The 17346-nt window shown below is 40.7% G+C and overlaps 1 protein-coding gene across 2 annotated transcripts in view; it reads right to left on the minus strand.

Moving 5' to 3' along the window:
• pcdh17 (protocadherin 17) overlaps window positions 1-17346 on the minus strand; it is a 51074-nt gene that overhangs the window by 12246 nt on the left and 21482 nt on the right. The window contains exons 3-4 of one of the 2 annotated variants that reach the window (XM_029459789.1): window positions 16888-16946; window positions 16244-16413 (exon numbers count right to left, since the gene is read on the minus strand). In XM_029459789.1, the coding sequence (XP_029315649.1) occupies window positions 16244-16413; window positions 16888-16946 (229 nt within the window). Of the gene's footprint in view, window positions 1-16243; window positions 16417-16887; window positions 16947-17346 lie in introns of both variants that reach the window. The other variant, XM_029459780.1, reaches the window with a different exon arrangement.

Below are 17346 nucleotides of genomic sequence, written 5' to 3' on the forward strand. Positions count from 1 at the left end.
GAGAGAGAGAGAAAGAGAGATAGATAAGGGAGGGGGGCAGGGAATTTAAAAGAAAATTCAGCCGAGAGAATCTGTGACTCACCAGCTCATTACAGAAATCCCGTTCCTATCCATGGAGAAAACAGGTTTAAAACACCCTATTAAGGAAAGAATGAAGGGAAACCTTTTGTTGCTAATTCACAGAGGGTCTCTTGAAGTGCTTCACTCCAACACATTTATTTTTCATTCCAACCATACAACTACTCTAGCTATTTTCCACACTAGATTTGAGGGATCTCTTCTTCAACTGATTTAGTGTCTGAAAATGAGGCGCTGTGGCCCTGTCCTGATAGCTGGCCTAAAACAACAAGGATAAACACGTCCGGCATTGTGGAGACTTCATTCAGACGATCCATACAACAACAAGATCTACCAGACATCATACAATCCTGTCACATTTGCTGAAATAAATCACTTTCTTGCATTGTCTCTCTCCCACTCTGTCTGCCGCTCTGTTTGTCGCTCTGTTTTGAACAAAAGGGATTTGAACAACTCAGGGTGTCATGGCTTTGTGCAAGTAATCATTCCCATGTGTACTGCTTTAGCAGGATTAGGAAAAGTGCTTCTGATTCTCTCTCTTTCTCTCGCTCAACAGAACCATCACTGTGATACCACAACGCATACAGTATCATAGTACTCTCATTAATGTTGCATTAGAGTTCCCTTGTATCAAATGACCTTGACCATTTTTTTAGCGTTGAGTTTTTGTTTGTATAAAGAAGCTAAGATCTCACTGAGACATGAATAAATTCATTTAAGATCATGCCAATAAGAGGAAAAGGCAAATTCTGTAAACGCTACTCTTATTCGACAGCTTGCTGCCACTACTGTAGCTTTCACTTGGCTGTGACCGGTCAAACTCAATAAAGACAGGGTAGGTAGGAGAAACATGTCAAGAGGCTTGACACTTGAGCCTAATGAAATTCAAAAAGGGGCCAAAACCTAGAAGAATGAATTAGTCAAGGCTGGTGCTGACTTGGGGTTATGTAAAGTGTTTTCAGACAGTTTGTATGCGTGTTGAAAACATGATTTCTGATATTTTCTCTCACTTTATGTCTGAAACATTTTTACAAATGATTAAAAATTCTTAACTGTAATTTGGGAATAATGTCCTACAATAGAAAACCTATCTTGAGTATGGCTGGATGAAAAGCTAGATGCACCGATGATTTGTAATATGACCTTTCAGATTGGATTATGCAGATTGGGATACATACTGTACCACCAGCTGTGACACTTGTGAAGATCTGTTGTGTACTTCTCTTACATTAATTCAGATGAACTAACTACAGTAAGAATCTATAGCTGCGTAAACACACGGAGTGCCTACGCACACACCTGATGTGACACCAGTCTGCTTACTGGTGTGTGCACATGTTTTCATTGTTCTTCCACTCACTGGAGCGCATAGTCAGGCATTTTGACTGTTTGTATAATCTGTGAGTAAATCACATGGAAATATCTCCTATGTGCATGTAATTTGGCAAATAAAGGGTGAATGTTGTTCTTGGCTAAATTAATGATGTAGACAATCATCTATACTGAAAATGTATTTCTCTGTACCGTACATGGCAGCAATACCGTGTGAAGTATCAAACTATCAAGCACTAGTATCATCACCAAAAATGGGGTTGCTTGCCTTAGTGCTACATCCGCCAAGATTGGGAAAGAAGTGTGAAGACACACCACCTGTAAAACTACCTGCCATTCCACATAGCAGCACACCACTCTAAATGACTCCTCCAGCACATGCACTCATGAGACTAATACGAGCAATAAGAAAACTGTACACTTTAACATGTAGGCATTTGATCAATCGTGCCAATGAACAGCAGTGTAGCTCCCCTAAGGATATTGGCGGGTGTTGAACAGAGGCTAAGTGGAAAGGTGGAGAGAGGTAGGTTGAGTCGATGGTGTTGGCTTTCTCAGCCCCGGGGCCTAACACATTTAGAGAGAGCTAACTGACACACTTTGGATGTATTAGCCACAGTGAGCTCTGCCAACCTCTCCTCTATTTCGGCTGCACCTCCTCCTCCTCCCCCTCATCCTCCTCCGCCTATCGCCGTCTGTCTGTCACGACACTCCTCTCCATGCAAGACTGAGGAACATGCCTAGTGTTTCAGCAACATTGCTTTAGCATTGATGTTCCTTTGTGCCCCAGCCAAATTGGTGTTTGCCGTCTAGACACTGGTTGCTTGTGTCTCTGAATGGATAAACATGCACACACTAACACTATCACTCGTCTGTTTATAAGTATGATTAGATTAAAAGAAACTGACGGAAATGCAATAACGGTCTATTAGTCTGCCCGTCAGGGGGGATAATCATTTCAAATAGAAATGTGTTTTCCATCTCACTATCTAATTTATACTTTATTTGCCTCTGCATCGGTTTCACTCCTGAGACTGTTTGGTTATGAGCACAAGGTTTTACAATAGGCGGGGTTCAAGTCCTAGGCCACTGCAATAAAAAACATAAATAAATAGAAATATATAACAATAAATACCTTTCAGAATCAGCTATTGGGAAAAAAACAAAAACAAAGGCTAGAGAACCCCTGCTCTCCCTGACAAATGTATGCATTGAATTTGAAGGTGAGAAAAACAACTCTTCTCAATCCACGCCGCACCATTCTACGTGGTGGTTTAAGATTAGGGTCAAAGATTAGAAGGCTTACACAAAATAAGAATAGGATTAAAAGGGCTCAGAGATGTAAAATTACAGATCAGAGAACTGGTAAAAACACACCTGAATTGTAAACAAACTCATAACACGGCAGCCACCTGTCCTGGTGGAAAATCCTGGCATCATGGGAGGGGGAGGACAAAACAATGTATTCCTGATGAGAAAAGAGGAAGTGAATAATATGGAAGCAGTATCCAATATTCCAGAGAGGGATTCAGCACACATCATAGGATGCTTCTGCAGTAAGTCTGTTAGATTTGGGATTAATGGACTCCAGAGGGGCCTGGACACACACATGCAAGTGCACATACTCACAAACACGTACACACACACACACACACACACTCAAAATCCACAACCACAACTCCGCCTGATAAGATTCACAACCCAGGCTAGCAAAGCACTGCAGTGCAGAGTATATCTATTCTAGTAACTCTCCACAGTAGACTGTACTGCAGCATGATACTGTGCTTCAACATGTTGTGAGACAGTGAAAGCAGTTAGAGTAATTTCTTGACATTCCAGTAAATGTTGCACAACAAAATGCTTCAAATGTCTAGTCGGTTTGAGTACAATATTTCCATGAAAGCAGCGCAGGCTCTATCCAGTCATTTCAATTAAATTGTTTGGACAAGTTCTTTATTTTGCTTGTCAAATTACAAAGCACACACACACACACACACGCATGCATTTGTGCACACACAACCGTAAGATGCCTCCGAGCTCCAATGAGTTCATGCAAATTATAAAAATGCAAATTCTGGTGGGAAGGCTCAGCTGTCCTCTGATGCATTTTGAGGAAAAAAACGACAAAAAGGGGGAAACTCACAATGAATCTATTTCCTTTAATCTCGACAGACAGAAAGACAGCCTAATCCCAACACCGACTGCCTTTCCACCCCAGTGCCCAGCCTCTCCCCATTCTGCCACCCCCCTCCTGCATCCGCTGCCCTCTGGGCTAAAACCACAGGTGCAGGCAAATGCAAAAACCACTGGGTGGAAAATGCTCGTTGACAGCATTCTGGTGTGTTTGCGATTGGTCAGTGAACAATAAGGGAGTTTCCTGAACCACTTGTCGTGCTGATGGAACAGCTGGACACCAACACCAGACACGGATAAGGGTGGGAAGAGACCATGCGGAACAACAGGGAACTTAAAACTAAAATGAGATTTAGCAGAGCTTAAGCTCACTGTCATTTCACAAACTGTTTGTGAGTTGCAAAGAAAATCACAAAGAATGCAAACAAAGCTAAGTCTCAGTTATTTGGGAGAAATTCACTACATTTAAATGTGTTGACTACATTTCACACTGCATACTTGCTTTCTAGTAATCAAGGTGTACAATTTGTCTAATGTCACTGTCACTTGAAATAGTTGTATTCTAATTCATATTCGAGAAGAAGTGGATCTAGTTTAGCAGCTCAAAGATGGAAAAGAAAGATGGTGGTAATCACCTGTTGTTCGATATGTCTTGAATTCTAATGTGGTTGCCTGGATACAGAAACAGAAAGAATGTGTATTTTCCGTTGTCTGTGTGAACTAATTCACTGGCTGGCTTGTGCTATTGTCTGCCTCTTCTCTTTTGAGCACCAGCACGCAGGCACACAAGTATACGCCAGCACGGACCCACAGCCGTGTGCACACCCGAACCAGCTCTCATCCACATGATCATACCTGAGCAGCATTATCACAATCTAGGGAACTAGATTATCCCCAGGCTCAAAACTTCATCCTCTTTGATCCCCACTTGGGAGGGGATGAGAGGCAGCACGGGGGACCTTCAACCAGATTTCCCACTTGTTAATCAAGGCAGATTTTGATCACCTTCAGAGACAGATGGGCAGCTGCTTTCAAAACATCACCCAAGAATGGTCATTATGCTATCGAGGATACTTCCTCCAGCAGCATCAACCTCACAATGTGTCTACGATTTAGACATAATAATCTCAGTAACGCCTATTTTCTAAATCTATATCAGATACATCTGCCAACATTACATGCATTGTGTATGTATAATAAAATACAGTTAAAATAATGTATTGCTTCACTTCAGGACACTAAGATTGTTTTGCTTGCTACAACTACTTGCTGAAACTGAAAACATGAGTAAATCTAGTGCTAACGCGTGGGAGAGAAATATATAGGTTGAGTGGTGTTCTCTTTAAAACCTGTTACAGAAAAAAACTACACATCAGCAACACACCCAACTGTCTAACTCACCGTGGTCTAAATTTCAATGAAGTGCGTGTGAGTAAACCAAAAGAGGAGGTGCGAACGCCCATAAGCTCTGTATGAAGATCCATCACACTTAGTTGTTTACACGGCAAACCTTCTAAATCTCCATAATAGATCTTTGTTGTGGTTTGAGGTGGAATGGTGAGGTCAGCTGTTAATTGAGTGCTGGTAATTACAGATGCATCTTAAGCTTGCTGACATTGTCCGTGGGGCTTAGGAGACCTGCCTTGCAACTAATGCACCGTCGAGATTACTGCGATGTACAGAAAATTACACAACTCACATTTTTGCATACTGAATGCATACTTAAAACCCCTCATCTTAAGTCTAACCTTGTTCTCACCCTTTCAAGAAGCCACTGTAGGCATCACATGTTCAGTATATATAATGCATTTACTGGCTTAAATATATATTTTGGTTGAGTGTGTCCATAGGTTTTTACACATTTAAGATCAGATCACTCTTACTCTGCCCCACCCCTCTTCATTTAAATGTTCATGCTCATCGCTCCTTTAACTCCTCCATCCTCTGCCGGTAGCCACGAGGGTGATTTTCCCCTCTGTGGGGCTGCTTCCCGGGGATGGGAGGTAGCACAGGGACAATAGCAGCCACCCAATTAAAGCTGTGTTGGCCTCGCAATTCCTCAAGGTATTGCCATGTGACAGTTTAATTAACCGAGCCCCTTATCTTAATTTAGCAGGATCAAAAAGTAACAAACTGAGGTTATCTGAGAAAAACACTCCCAGTCGCCATCCTCACATACTCGACCAAGACGCACGCATTCTCTCTCTCAATCTCCGTCACTATGCGAAAGCGTATGGTACAGTGGCACACGTGTAATAGAGATATTTGATGAATGCATACAGCTAGTTTGTATTGCCATCAACACAGATACCGCAAAGCACTATTTATGGTGCAAATGCTTTAACACATATTAAGTGCAGCTGTAGAGGTCAGCCTAATGACGGGAACATACCGGAGCTTGCAGACACTGTGGCGATTGTGTGTACATGTGACTGGGTTCAGGCGTGTCTTAGCAGGGTATGTGTTTAGGTTGACAGGTTTTTCTTTTGAATTTCAACTGGTGGCTCAGTGACTGCAGGAAGCCAGGCACCATGCTGCTTAAGCCAATCTCCCCTGGAGCTGGCCTCCTGTCCCGCCCCTCTTCATCCATCTATACATCCATGGCCTCTTTCTTTTCATCATCTGACCACTCATGAACTGGTTCTTCCTTCCGTCATTATGGCCCCGTTTCTTAGATGTTTATGCATTTAATCCACTTATTTAAGTGTGTGTTTGTTTAATGCATGCAAGCCCTACTATTGCTCTATTTAACCTTTCATATATCCAATGCGTCTTCTTTTCTGACATTTCTGAGCGCTCTATCCACTTTAGTCGCATAATCCACGTCTCCCTTCTTTGTTTTAGCATTTCCTCTTCTTCAAATACTCCATCTATAGCACTAGAAGCAGTAGCTGAAGGGACATTACTAGTTATGGTTGAGCAGAGAAGAAGTCCTGATGCCTTGGACAAGCCAGGCCCATTTATCTCTCTGGTTCCTGATGCAGTGTAACATGGAGAAACAATACCCCAGGGAATAACAAATATTCATTCACATGAGCAAAGGAAATAGCCTGGGCAAAGCGGCCCTCCACTTGTATTTTACTGATTCAGTGGAAGTTGTGCTAAATTCATTTTCTAGGGAAACTTTTATAAGGCATTTCATTTTCCATTTTCATTTCAGTGGAACAATTTCCCCTGTTTGTATATGCCTGCATTATAGAATTGATCAAACAATATGCCACTTGGTGTTTTTCTTTTTTATTAACAATGTTGCTATATCCAATATAGAATCCAATATTTGTCTAACCACAGCATTGAGTGATTCAAACGTCAGAAAAATAATCATCTGATTGTGGCTGTCCCACCAAACCCACCAAACCCATACAAAAACATATTAATATAAGTGCACGCTTACAGATGCTGCTTTTCTGCTGGATCTACGTTTGCAAACAATGTACTTGTATCGAGTGTAGAGGATAGAGAATGATACTCAGCTATTGAGTTACAGAAAATATGCAGTGAGTAATAGAGACACACACACACACACAGGAACAAAAAAAAAAAAAAGCATGCAGGGGAATTGCAAGTGAAGTGCCTTTGGTGAGATTAGAGACAAAGAAGTGTGAATCCAAGTATCTGTGCCACCTGTGATTTCACCTCCCACAATATTGTTACCAGCTGATGAGAAAATCAATTGCTATAATTATGAGAACAGGCTACAGGTGTGAATGTCGCATGTAATCACTGTTGAAAAGTGAAAGTGTTGTCTCTCCATCTGTCTCTTTCTAATAAAGCCTAATATTGTAAGTGATTTCATATCATATTTTGGTGAGAGTAAAGCATGAAATAAACCTCAACCCATTACAAATACTAAATGTACCCAAGCATGTTACATTGTTACATGTTGGGTTCACTCCATAAAATGTATTTCAAACCCGGAATTAAACCCTAAACTGTTAAATGTCGTTGTGTTGCTTTGTCTGCGACAATACGGACAAAAGTCTGCAAGGACAGTAACACTATAACTTCTAACCGTTTATTAATTCATTTTTACTACCATCAATCAATTAATATTACACCACTGCAAACAAGGACATGCACCAATTAACCAACTCATTTGTTCTCATTTTAAATTTTGCATCTCTTAAGCAGTAAATGTTTGCTATTTTTACTTAATAAATTGCTTAAACAATCATCAAATTTAGTGCCAATAATATTTTCAAGGCATCTAAATCAGTGCTAAAAGAGATAAGTATGATGGCGTACTGTATATGACTGAAACATGATCGGTAAGATCTAGAAGAGGCTTTAAAAGCATATGTGCAAGTGTAGTTAATGTCTAGAATAACATCCAAGACACACACACACACACTCACACACTCACACACACACACACACATGCCCGGCTGTCCATGGACAGAGGACAGATGGCCGCAGAGTGGCTCTGGTCCAGGAAGTGACGATGTTCTGTATCATTATAATCTGCTCTGTAGTATCCTCCCTACTGCTGTGCTGGACAACATGTTTCACCCACTGAGAGCAGACACTGGAACAGCTCTTCTGCAGCTCTGTCACACATCCTCTTGGAGAGGTGTTGTGACAACAAACTAACTTGTATTACGAGTGCTCCTTCATTTAACCCTTAGAAACTTGGTCACTTCACAGCACACAACCACCTTTCTTGATGCAGCAAAGACACATAGATAAGGACACTGCAGCAGCATTCTCTAAAACACATCCACTCAGCCTTTTACAAAATCAGTCTTGGATTGCTCACAGAAGTTATAAATGTCAGTCAGTCTGTGTACCTAACGGACACAAAGACGAGCCCAGTTTCTTGTTTTCAGTAAAAAGCTCACTACTGAAAAACTGCAGAAACATCTCCACTCTCTGAATCCAGTGGAAGAGCTGCTATCTGAAAAACATCTAAAGTTGTGATCGCACCATAATTGCGTGTGCTGTAATCACATATTTAACTAAGCTTTTCAACGAGAGGTTCATGCCTGGGAAAAAAAACTACACAAAAACACGTAGGCTGCACTGCCATGGGGCTCAGCCACACAATGTTAATTAATTTCATTTATAGCACAGACGCCACATCTACAAGGTTGTTGTTCATGTGATTACAAAGAGAACAACTGGGAGCAGAAGCATGTCTGTCCTGATGATGGAGCTGATAAAATACACTGGATTTTCTCTCTTGCTGTTGCTTTGGGGAATATATCTTACATGTGTGTGTGAGTTTTTTGCCAGTTATGCTCACTGGAGTTAAAACATGCATTCTGGTGTATAATGTAGGTTACTAGTGTGTTTACAGCAAGCAAGTCTGTGTGCATGTATAAACTGTAAACAGGAAATATGCAAACTCAGCAAACCGCCCAGCCTCACTTACTGAATTCTATTACACACAAATGAGACATTAAAGTAAACACATTCAAATTCATCTGCAGGTGAGGCTTTTGATAAGAACAATGACAAAAAGCATCTCCAGCTAGATCTACAGTTGAGCATTAGAAAGTGTGTTTAACACTGTGTATGTAAAACCCGTTTTTGAGACAGCTGAGTAAGACTGAAACAATAATAATATCATTGAGGGTTTACTGGACCCAACAGTGGATAAAACTTTAACAATATGGTTGAAGAGTGATTAACTTCAATCTCCATGACTCTAGACTAATCCTCATACTCTGGGCGCCTACATTTTTTTTAATGGACCTTGAATAGGATTTCCACAGCATTTAATGGCTGTGTGTGTTTTTTCAATATCTAATATGAGTGAACACACACTTAAATTAATACCCTGTAATGTTCTCATTACAGAGAGGTGTGAGGAGAGAGGGCTGAGAAGCAAGCATTTGGGGGGGAGGAGCCCTTATTGGAGGGTTGCGGGAGAAAAGTTCTCTCAATGGGATCTAACATAGTTCTTTTTTTTATAGATGAGAAGTCCAATCATTATATGATGAGAGGTTGTAATGGCGCTTAGAGTGAAATAAGACATATTTTGTACTCATTGCTTCCATAAACATGCCATAATTATTCACTGTGGCTACCAGGGTGAAGGTATAATGGCAGAGATTTACAGCCCAATTGGTAAGAGTCCGAGATATTCATCAATCCTCTCCGACGCTGTGGTGCCACAGTGCTTGAGATAGGCTCCGCTGGCTGAATGAGGATCAGGGGGTGAGCCGCTGTGCAGGCGGGCTGAGGTTTAGAGGTGGAAATCACACCCCACAGCAAGCCCAGCCCAATATCACACACGCCAAGCACCAGAGAAAGGACACAAGAATGGACATTACCCTTCATGAACCACAATCATAACAATGGAATTTAATTTAACTTTGTGTATTAAAGAAAATAGACTAATCCCTTTAAATCTTCCATAATGAGAGAGAAGAAATCCTAAGACTGTGATATTTCCTCTCCCTTCACCCCACAAGATTTTAGGCTTTCAACAGGATTCCACTAGCTTAGCCGCAAATCGCCTCACTGCTGTGCGATACCGCCATATCCGCTAAGAATGGGGTGAACACACGATCTGGCACATGTGTATGGGCACACAAACACACACACACACACTCACAAATCTTATTTGACTTTGAGTGATGCTTCTTGGAGAGGTCCAAATTGCTGATGGTTCTCATTAATCCAAACCAGGAAAGTAGCTGGTGATGTTGCCATGAATCAGCCCAGCCAGGGACAGGCCACGGAGAGCTGAGAAGATGAGGAGCAGGAAAAGATGAAAGGCTCAGAGAGAAATCCTCTCCGTCCAGTAGCTAGCACAAAGCGTTAGAAAGAAGACGAGCATCTGGCTGCTGTTTTCAAATGTTGCTTGTTTTTCTAATCTACCGCCCAGCTCATTCTACACACTTTCAGAGAATGTCTTTAAGGTTTGATATGAAAAACACAACAGATACTTCAGAAAGAGAAGCCAAAGAATTGCCTTTTTTTTTTTAAATGATGACTGATGAAAAGAGCTTTCAGTGAGGAGGAAGGCAAAGAGGAGCTCTGCAACACATCAAGTCCCGCTTATGCTGTTAGGAGAGAGTTCACTGGAACGACGCACAAACACGTCTCCACCGGAACAAACACACTGATGTCCTTAATTAATCATGTTCAAACAGACAGATGTGATAGCATCACATGAAACCATGACTCCTCCATATGTTACCTGTTTGGAGTAATGTTTGTAAACTAACTAATTAAAATGCTCTCAATTGAAGCTTCTCTCTCGGCAGATGTGTGTCCATTAACCTGCGGAACAATTACTTTAACATCGTGTGAAAAATCGCACATTAACAATGCCCTCTCTGCTCTGGAGAGTACACCCTATTGGAGACTTTAGTTTAATGCGCTAACTTGCTAATTGGAGACGTTACATAATAACGATTCTGCTTTTAACTTTTTTTGTAAACGAAGCTCTTGCTGTACTGATTTATGGGGGAATAAAAGGTACATTTTCCAACCACTCAATTTTTAACTCAAGAGTAAATCCATTGTGTTATATTTGTTGTTGTCGCCAATGATATTCACATTTACTAAGGACTGGGAGTTATTTATGCAATATTGCAATAAAGCCTCTTAATCACATGGCCAGAGGGTATTAAAAGTATGAATATCATACATCATAATATCACATATACTGTATATAAATATCTCACCTGAGAAACAGGAACCCTGTCTTCTCTAATGACATTGATCCAGAACTTTCCAGACAATTATAACAAATGTAACTGTTGTTTTGAAGTTTTCATCTTATGAATACATTTCTAAAAGTCCATTTTTATGATTTGAGTCACATTCTGGCCGAGCCTCCATCACATGTCCACTTTGGATCCAATGCCCACTGGAAATGTTTCAGAAGAAGTGCGTCTTCAAGCAGCCTGTCTTTGAGCGGCCAGATTGTTTGTCACTTTGTTCATTTGTTTTTGAAATTCAATTGTGTCTGAACTGAGCGTTTCTCTCTTTCTCTCGGTCTGTCTTTGTCCTTCTCTCGCTTCTACTGAAAGTTTCACATAAACAATAATTTACAAGGGAACCCAAATAAAAATGACTATACTAACAATGGATAGAAGCTCATCCATCAGACTGTGATTAACCAACATTGGCACAACTGCCTATAAAAGGTGCATTTGTTCAGCCATAATAAAAGCTCTTGATATTTTATACATTATACATATAAATATCACTAAATGACATATACATGAATTATCAAATGCAACCAGAATTGTAATATATATAAACTAAACTGGCCTAAATGCACAAACATGACATGCATGTAAACAGTGAACTCAAACTGATCGTGCTGCATTTTGAATACAAATTCAGAATGATTCAAATTATAGATGTATTACACCACTACCCACCCTATGAAAACGTTGTCTGCTTTAATCTGTCCATGAAATATGAATGATGTTGAATGGAATGCCCTTTTCCAGCAGTCAGATAAAGGTTTATTGAAGGCCAAAGTGAGCAGGATAGAGGTTGCCATGGCTGCAAGTGTGAAAAGGGCATCTGATCTGACTTCTGACCAGTCAATTAATCTTGGAATTGCATTTTTTTTTTTTTATCCAAGGTTCAGTCGTGATTTAAAATTAATTGCTGCGAATAAAAAGAAGAAAGGAAAGACTGAGATTGTGGGGACTTGAAACACTTTGAAAAAGTACGGTAATACTAGAGTCTTAAGATTAAGACTGCCACAAGGGAAGATGAGTGAATATTTAAGATGGATTAAAGTCTGAATATTGAGTTTGCTTGGTCTCAGTGCGGACTGGGAGAGGAAAAACTATTATTCAACAAAACAACATATAAAGACTTAATTTTATCATGATTTTACAGATGAATAAATGTAAAGTCACGCCCGCTTCTTGTTTGGAAGCCTCACATTTCCACAATGTGAACTCAAAAACCCATTACATGAAATCTTTTAAAAAGAGATATTGTGCTTATTGTTTTTCTAACTGTATTTTAAAATCATATTGATAAGGATAACAATAGTGATGAAATTCATCAGCCCTATAACACAAGGAATAATTGCACTATAATGGACGCTTGATGTACCCAGTGGCATATTTCTATGAAATACTTAAAGTAAGATACCCTGTAATGTCGTTGAATTGACATTCTCTTGTAGGATAAAGGATGACAATATCATACAATACCTAATGGCTACAATATCAACTGAAGCTGCAGAAGGAACTGCCAATAAAGGATTAACAAGAAAACACTCAAGAGCTCTGTCATGGCTGCTAAATCCTGCTAGTTATTTAAAACAAAGTTATTTCTGAAAGAGTACTATAGAACCAAGGACGTCTTTCTTGAAGCTTTTGAGATTGTGTAAAAAGAAAAGACAAAATTCAGTGGACTCACTGACATCATCAGCACCAGCAATTATTAAACACCTGCAGCGAAGACACTCCTCATATGGTTTGTTGAGTAACGATTAAATATGAAACATCATCCTTTATTTGTGTACAGTATATGTGTCTCTGTGTGCATTTACTGTGTATCATTGTTTGGCTGTGCCCAGAGTGTGCGTGTATGATAGCAATTTACAAAGCATCCCTTATTGAAGCTATGCACAAGCTGAGGGATAATGTGGGTGTGGGGATTTCTTTCACCCTGCCAGAAATAACGGTGAAAAGTCAATTTCATTGCCTTCTACTGCGCTGTCATAGGAACACATCTCATGCTGTCTCTCCCTACTGTATCCATGCTGTCCTTGTAGTATCACATCCTCCTCACACCTCCCCCCTCCTCCTATGGCCCACTCATGCCTCCTTTTTATAAACAAGGCTTCACACTCCAATCGCAGCTAATTAGGACAGGTCAGCTGCCGGGTACAGTCGAACAGTATTCCCAAACAGTGTCCCTCCACGATCTTCCTCCTCGTCTTCAATCAACCCTCTCTCTCTCCCTCCATTTACTCGGACAGCCCTATCAGTGGGTAACATCTCCCCACACCACTGCTGCCTGTCTGTTCATGATAGCAACCGTGGCAGTCATCTCCACAGAGGCGAACGATGTGCTGCCAGCCACTCCGCTGGAGCCAGGCAAGCCTGTATCAACGTCTGCTGCAGGCGCGTTAGAGCATCAATTAATCGCCGTTTAAAACTGGCAAAAAAATGCATTTGATATACTTAAGCTTAATTAATACGTTGCTACCAATTTTGCAGGGCTAATTAATCAATTTGAGACTGGTCCCTAGTGCGAAGATGTCCAGATTAGGTTGTCTAGAAGGAAACCGTACTGCAAATAAGAGAAGATGAATTACAAGCACGGATATGGGGAGTTATATGTTTGTTTTACCAATGCCTATTACCACAGGAGAGCATTACTAGAGAAATCGAGGGGAAATAGAAAGAAGTAAGAAACAAAAAGCCAAAAAAAGATAGAAAAGTCAAAAAACAAAAAGGAGGAAGACACACGATTGTTTGTACACTGTAGGCTACAACCTAGTGACTATAAAGGCTAACAACTGAAACCGGGTTGGGATTGATTGGGACTTGAACTACATGCTTTGTGCACTTGTATTTCTGTTTATACTGAGACAGTGGATGAGGCCGCAGAATACTGGCAGGCAAGCAGAGAGAGCTACGGAGAGTAATTGGGAGGGCCATGCTTGGAGAGAAACAGAGGACTTAAGATGGGATGAAGGAGGGGGAGATAGAAAGAGACCTATGAAGTAGATGCTAAGTGCTGAGATGTAAAGAAAATAAGCCTGAAAGAAAACAACCCCAGGGACAGTGACCAATGACAAGCTCCCATTTCCTTGTTTTCCAATCTGATAATAGACATACCCGTCTGCTTCCGAGCTTTATTTAAATCACAGATACTAACACCTGAGAACACCTTATTCCCATTTAATAGCGTGTGTTTCAGTTTTCCTCTGTTCACTTCTTTTTACTTTTAGCCTCAATTAGTTAATTAATTAGTCATAAAATTACTACAATAAAGGAACTGTACATGATCTTTGTAAGACAAATTAGCAAATGTGGACTACACTTGAGTTTACCAGGCACAAGGTGACCGTCTTGTGATTCATCTTCAACAGCAGAACGACATAAAACATAAAAGCAGATGACATTGTAATTTGAGAGGCAGGAGATCACACTACATTATTGTTTTCTCATGTAAATATGTATTCTCATGTAAGTGAGGAATAATCTGCTGCTTTGGAGCATTCAACTAGTATTTTTGCAACTTAATAAAGATACACTGGAACACTGCCAGAGCGATGTTCACCACCCCTCACTCCTCATCACTGCTCTTGCACCATGCCTTGGCCTTCTGCCCCTGCCCTCCCCAACAGCTTAGCTAAGCCCACATGTTATTGGCTAAACACGGCCAGCTGCAGCCAGTTAACTGTCTAATCTCACATCAATCGATTTCCCCAAACAAGGAGAAGTGGAGGAGTGGAACGAAAGTTGTTTGAGAATAAATGGGAGGGCAGCAGTGAGTGAGAAACAGGCCAAGGCAGGTCGTAGCCTGAGTTTCCAGCCTCACCGGGCTTGTGTGTGTGTCTGTTTGTGTATAAGTGCGACAATCTTTTGTTCGTCGGAGACCATCAGAAGGATACTGATCGCAGATAACACACAGAAAACAGAAAGGTGGATGGACAGGCTGTGGTTGTTTTTACTGGCTGACTAGTGGCCAGCACACATCTTAGCTCCGTGTGTCATGTGTATCGTGTGTATGAATGTGATTGTTTCAGTCCCTCATGGACAATTAAATAGGAACATTTTCAAAATGAGAAACATATGGAGCTTTTTAATTGGCCAATTGCTCTTGCCAACGCGTGTGTTCATTCAAAAAAAAAAAGAAAAAAACACACTATCTAGTCAGACATGCATACTGCAGCAGAGTGTGCAGCACAAATTGTCATTGTCCTTCTGCAAAGAGTTAAACAGCCCTTCTGTTCCCTAGATTAATAGCACCATTACACAGAATCCATGTTCAGTACACCGCACTATACTTCTTGATCCAGTCAGTGAGATACATACTTCTTCACGAGAGTTGGATTTTGTATTTCTGTGGGAATATCTGTTTTGCCAAGCCGGTAATGGCGCCAAACCAAAGTACATGACTGGATGAAGCTGCAGTGAGAAATTCAGCATACCACCTCGTGTCCCGTTCTTGGCTTTCTTGCCTCCCATGAACCTGCACTAATCATGTGAGGCGGCTGCGGTGAGGAGGACTGCAACAACCCATATCTGGGGAGTTATTGTTCTACACATGTCATGTGTAATCTGCCCGACCCACAGCGCTTAGAATAATTATTCATATTTAATCACCACAGTACGAAGCTACATCTCCTGCCGCTCACTAAGTCATTTTCCATGTTCCATTATCAAAGTTTCAGAGACGGGTGCTCAGGGAAGGGGGACTAAATGGAGAAGCTGAAGAAGTTGGGCTTATAAAAACATAATGGGCTTGTCTGCTTTGATAAACTGAGGACGTGTATAGAATGCACACTCGCTCACACCCTCAAATACACACATAGACACACACACACACATTAAATGAGAAAAGTGCAAAGAACAAAGTAGGGGAGAATAAAGTAGCCCAGTATAAGTTCAGATTGTGAATGCTGTGGCAAGTCAGGAGCTCAATCGTTCATACAAATAACCGCAAAAACAGATTGATAGTCATTTGGTTCAAGTCCGTCTGGCTGGCGCAGCATCTTTCATTTGTCATGCAGTCATTTTTTCAGATGAGGGCTCACCTTGCTCCAAAGGCGGTGGTTTCACGCCTGTAGCCTTCAACTTGAGTGCTTCTTTTGCAGACATGTCGCAGCAGGAGCCTTTGTTGGTGTCCTGGTCGCTGTCAGCCTGGTCACTGTCACCATGACCACTGTCTCTGAGGCTTGCTCGCTCTGGGTCTTTGAATGTTGAACTACTAGACACATTAACAGGACAGAAGAAAAAAAAAGGAGTGTTATAACACAGATTTTTCAAGCCTTCTTTCTTCTTCTTTTTTTACCCTCACAGGAAGTTTAGAGACAACATGAAACATTGATGAGCATCCCTGAATACTTAAGTAAAACAAGAACAATTATAATAATAGGATTTAAGATGTAATAAAAATGCTTCTAAACATACTCTACTAGCCATACTGTCTGCGAAAGGAGACACAAAAAACAAAAAAACAGAGCATCTTGTGTCAGATTATATTTTATGTATTATAATGAATACGGTTAGTGACCACTTTTAAACCTAATTAAATGTACATGCCCTTCCTCCCTCTGCTATGACACAGTACAATTAAGTGTTAGTTTAGTTACTGTTGCTATAGTACTGTGTTGGGACTATTGGAGAAAAGAAAACAAAGGTCTGAGAAGTAGTGACTGTTATAGATCCCAACTCTTACCTTTGAACAAACTGTTGTCTGCTACCCATATAATTAGGCTCAGTAGGGAAATTGTCCGTCTGTGGAGAAGAGAGAGAGAAAAAATAATATGTAGTGGGCTCTACGGGAATAAGTCCTGCTGTGAAACAAGATCTCCCAGTGACATGTGATTAATTATGCAGAAAGAAATGAGGTAGAGGACAGAGTAGGGGCAAATAAAATACTGGAGATGTGAGCTCTGTATCGTTTAGCTTTGAGCATTTCATTAACCACATAAAGAAGGCTAATAAGCCTTTCGACAGTAAACCGCAGAGCTGAACATCACATTTGGCAGACATGATCAATAACTACCAAGATAATAGTCTTAAAGAGCAAAGAAAACGTGTCAACTAACTATCTCGTAACAAAATCACAGCACTATTTGTACAGAAATTAAAATGCAATTTGCTAGTTCCTTTCACAACATTTCTGTGAGAATTT

The sequence above is a fragment of the Cottoperca gobio genome, chromosome 3, assembly GCF_900634415.1.
Source record: "Cottoperca gobio chromosome 3, fCotGob3.1, whole genome shotgun sequence".
Lineage (NCBI taxonomy): Eukaryota > Metazoa > Chordata > Actinopteri > Perciformes > Bovichtidae > Cottoperca > Cottoperca gobio.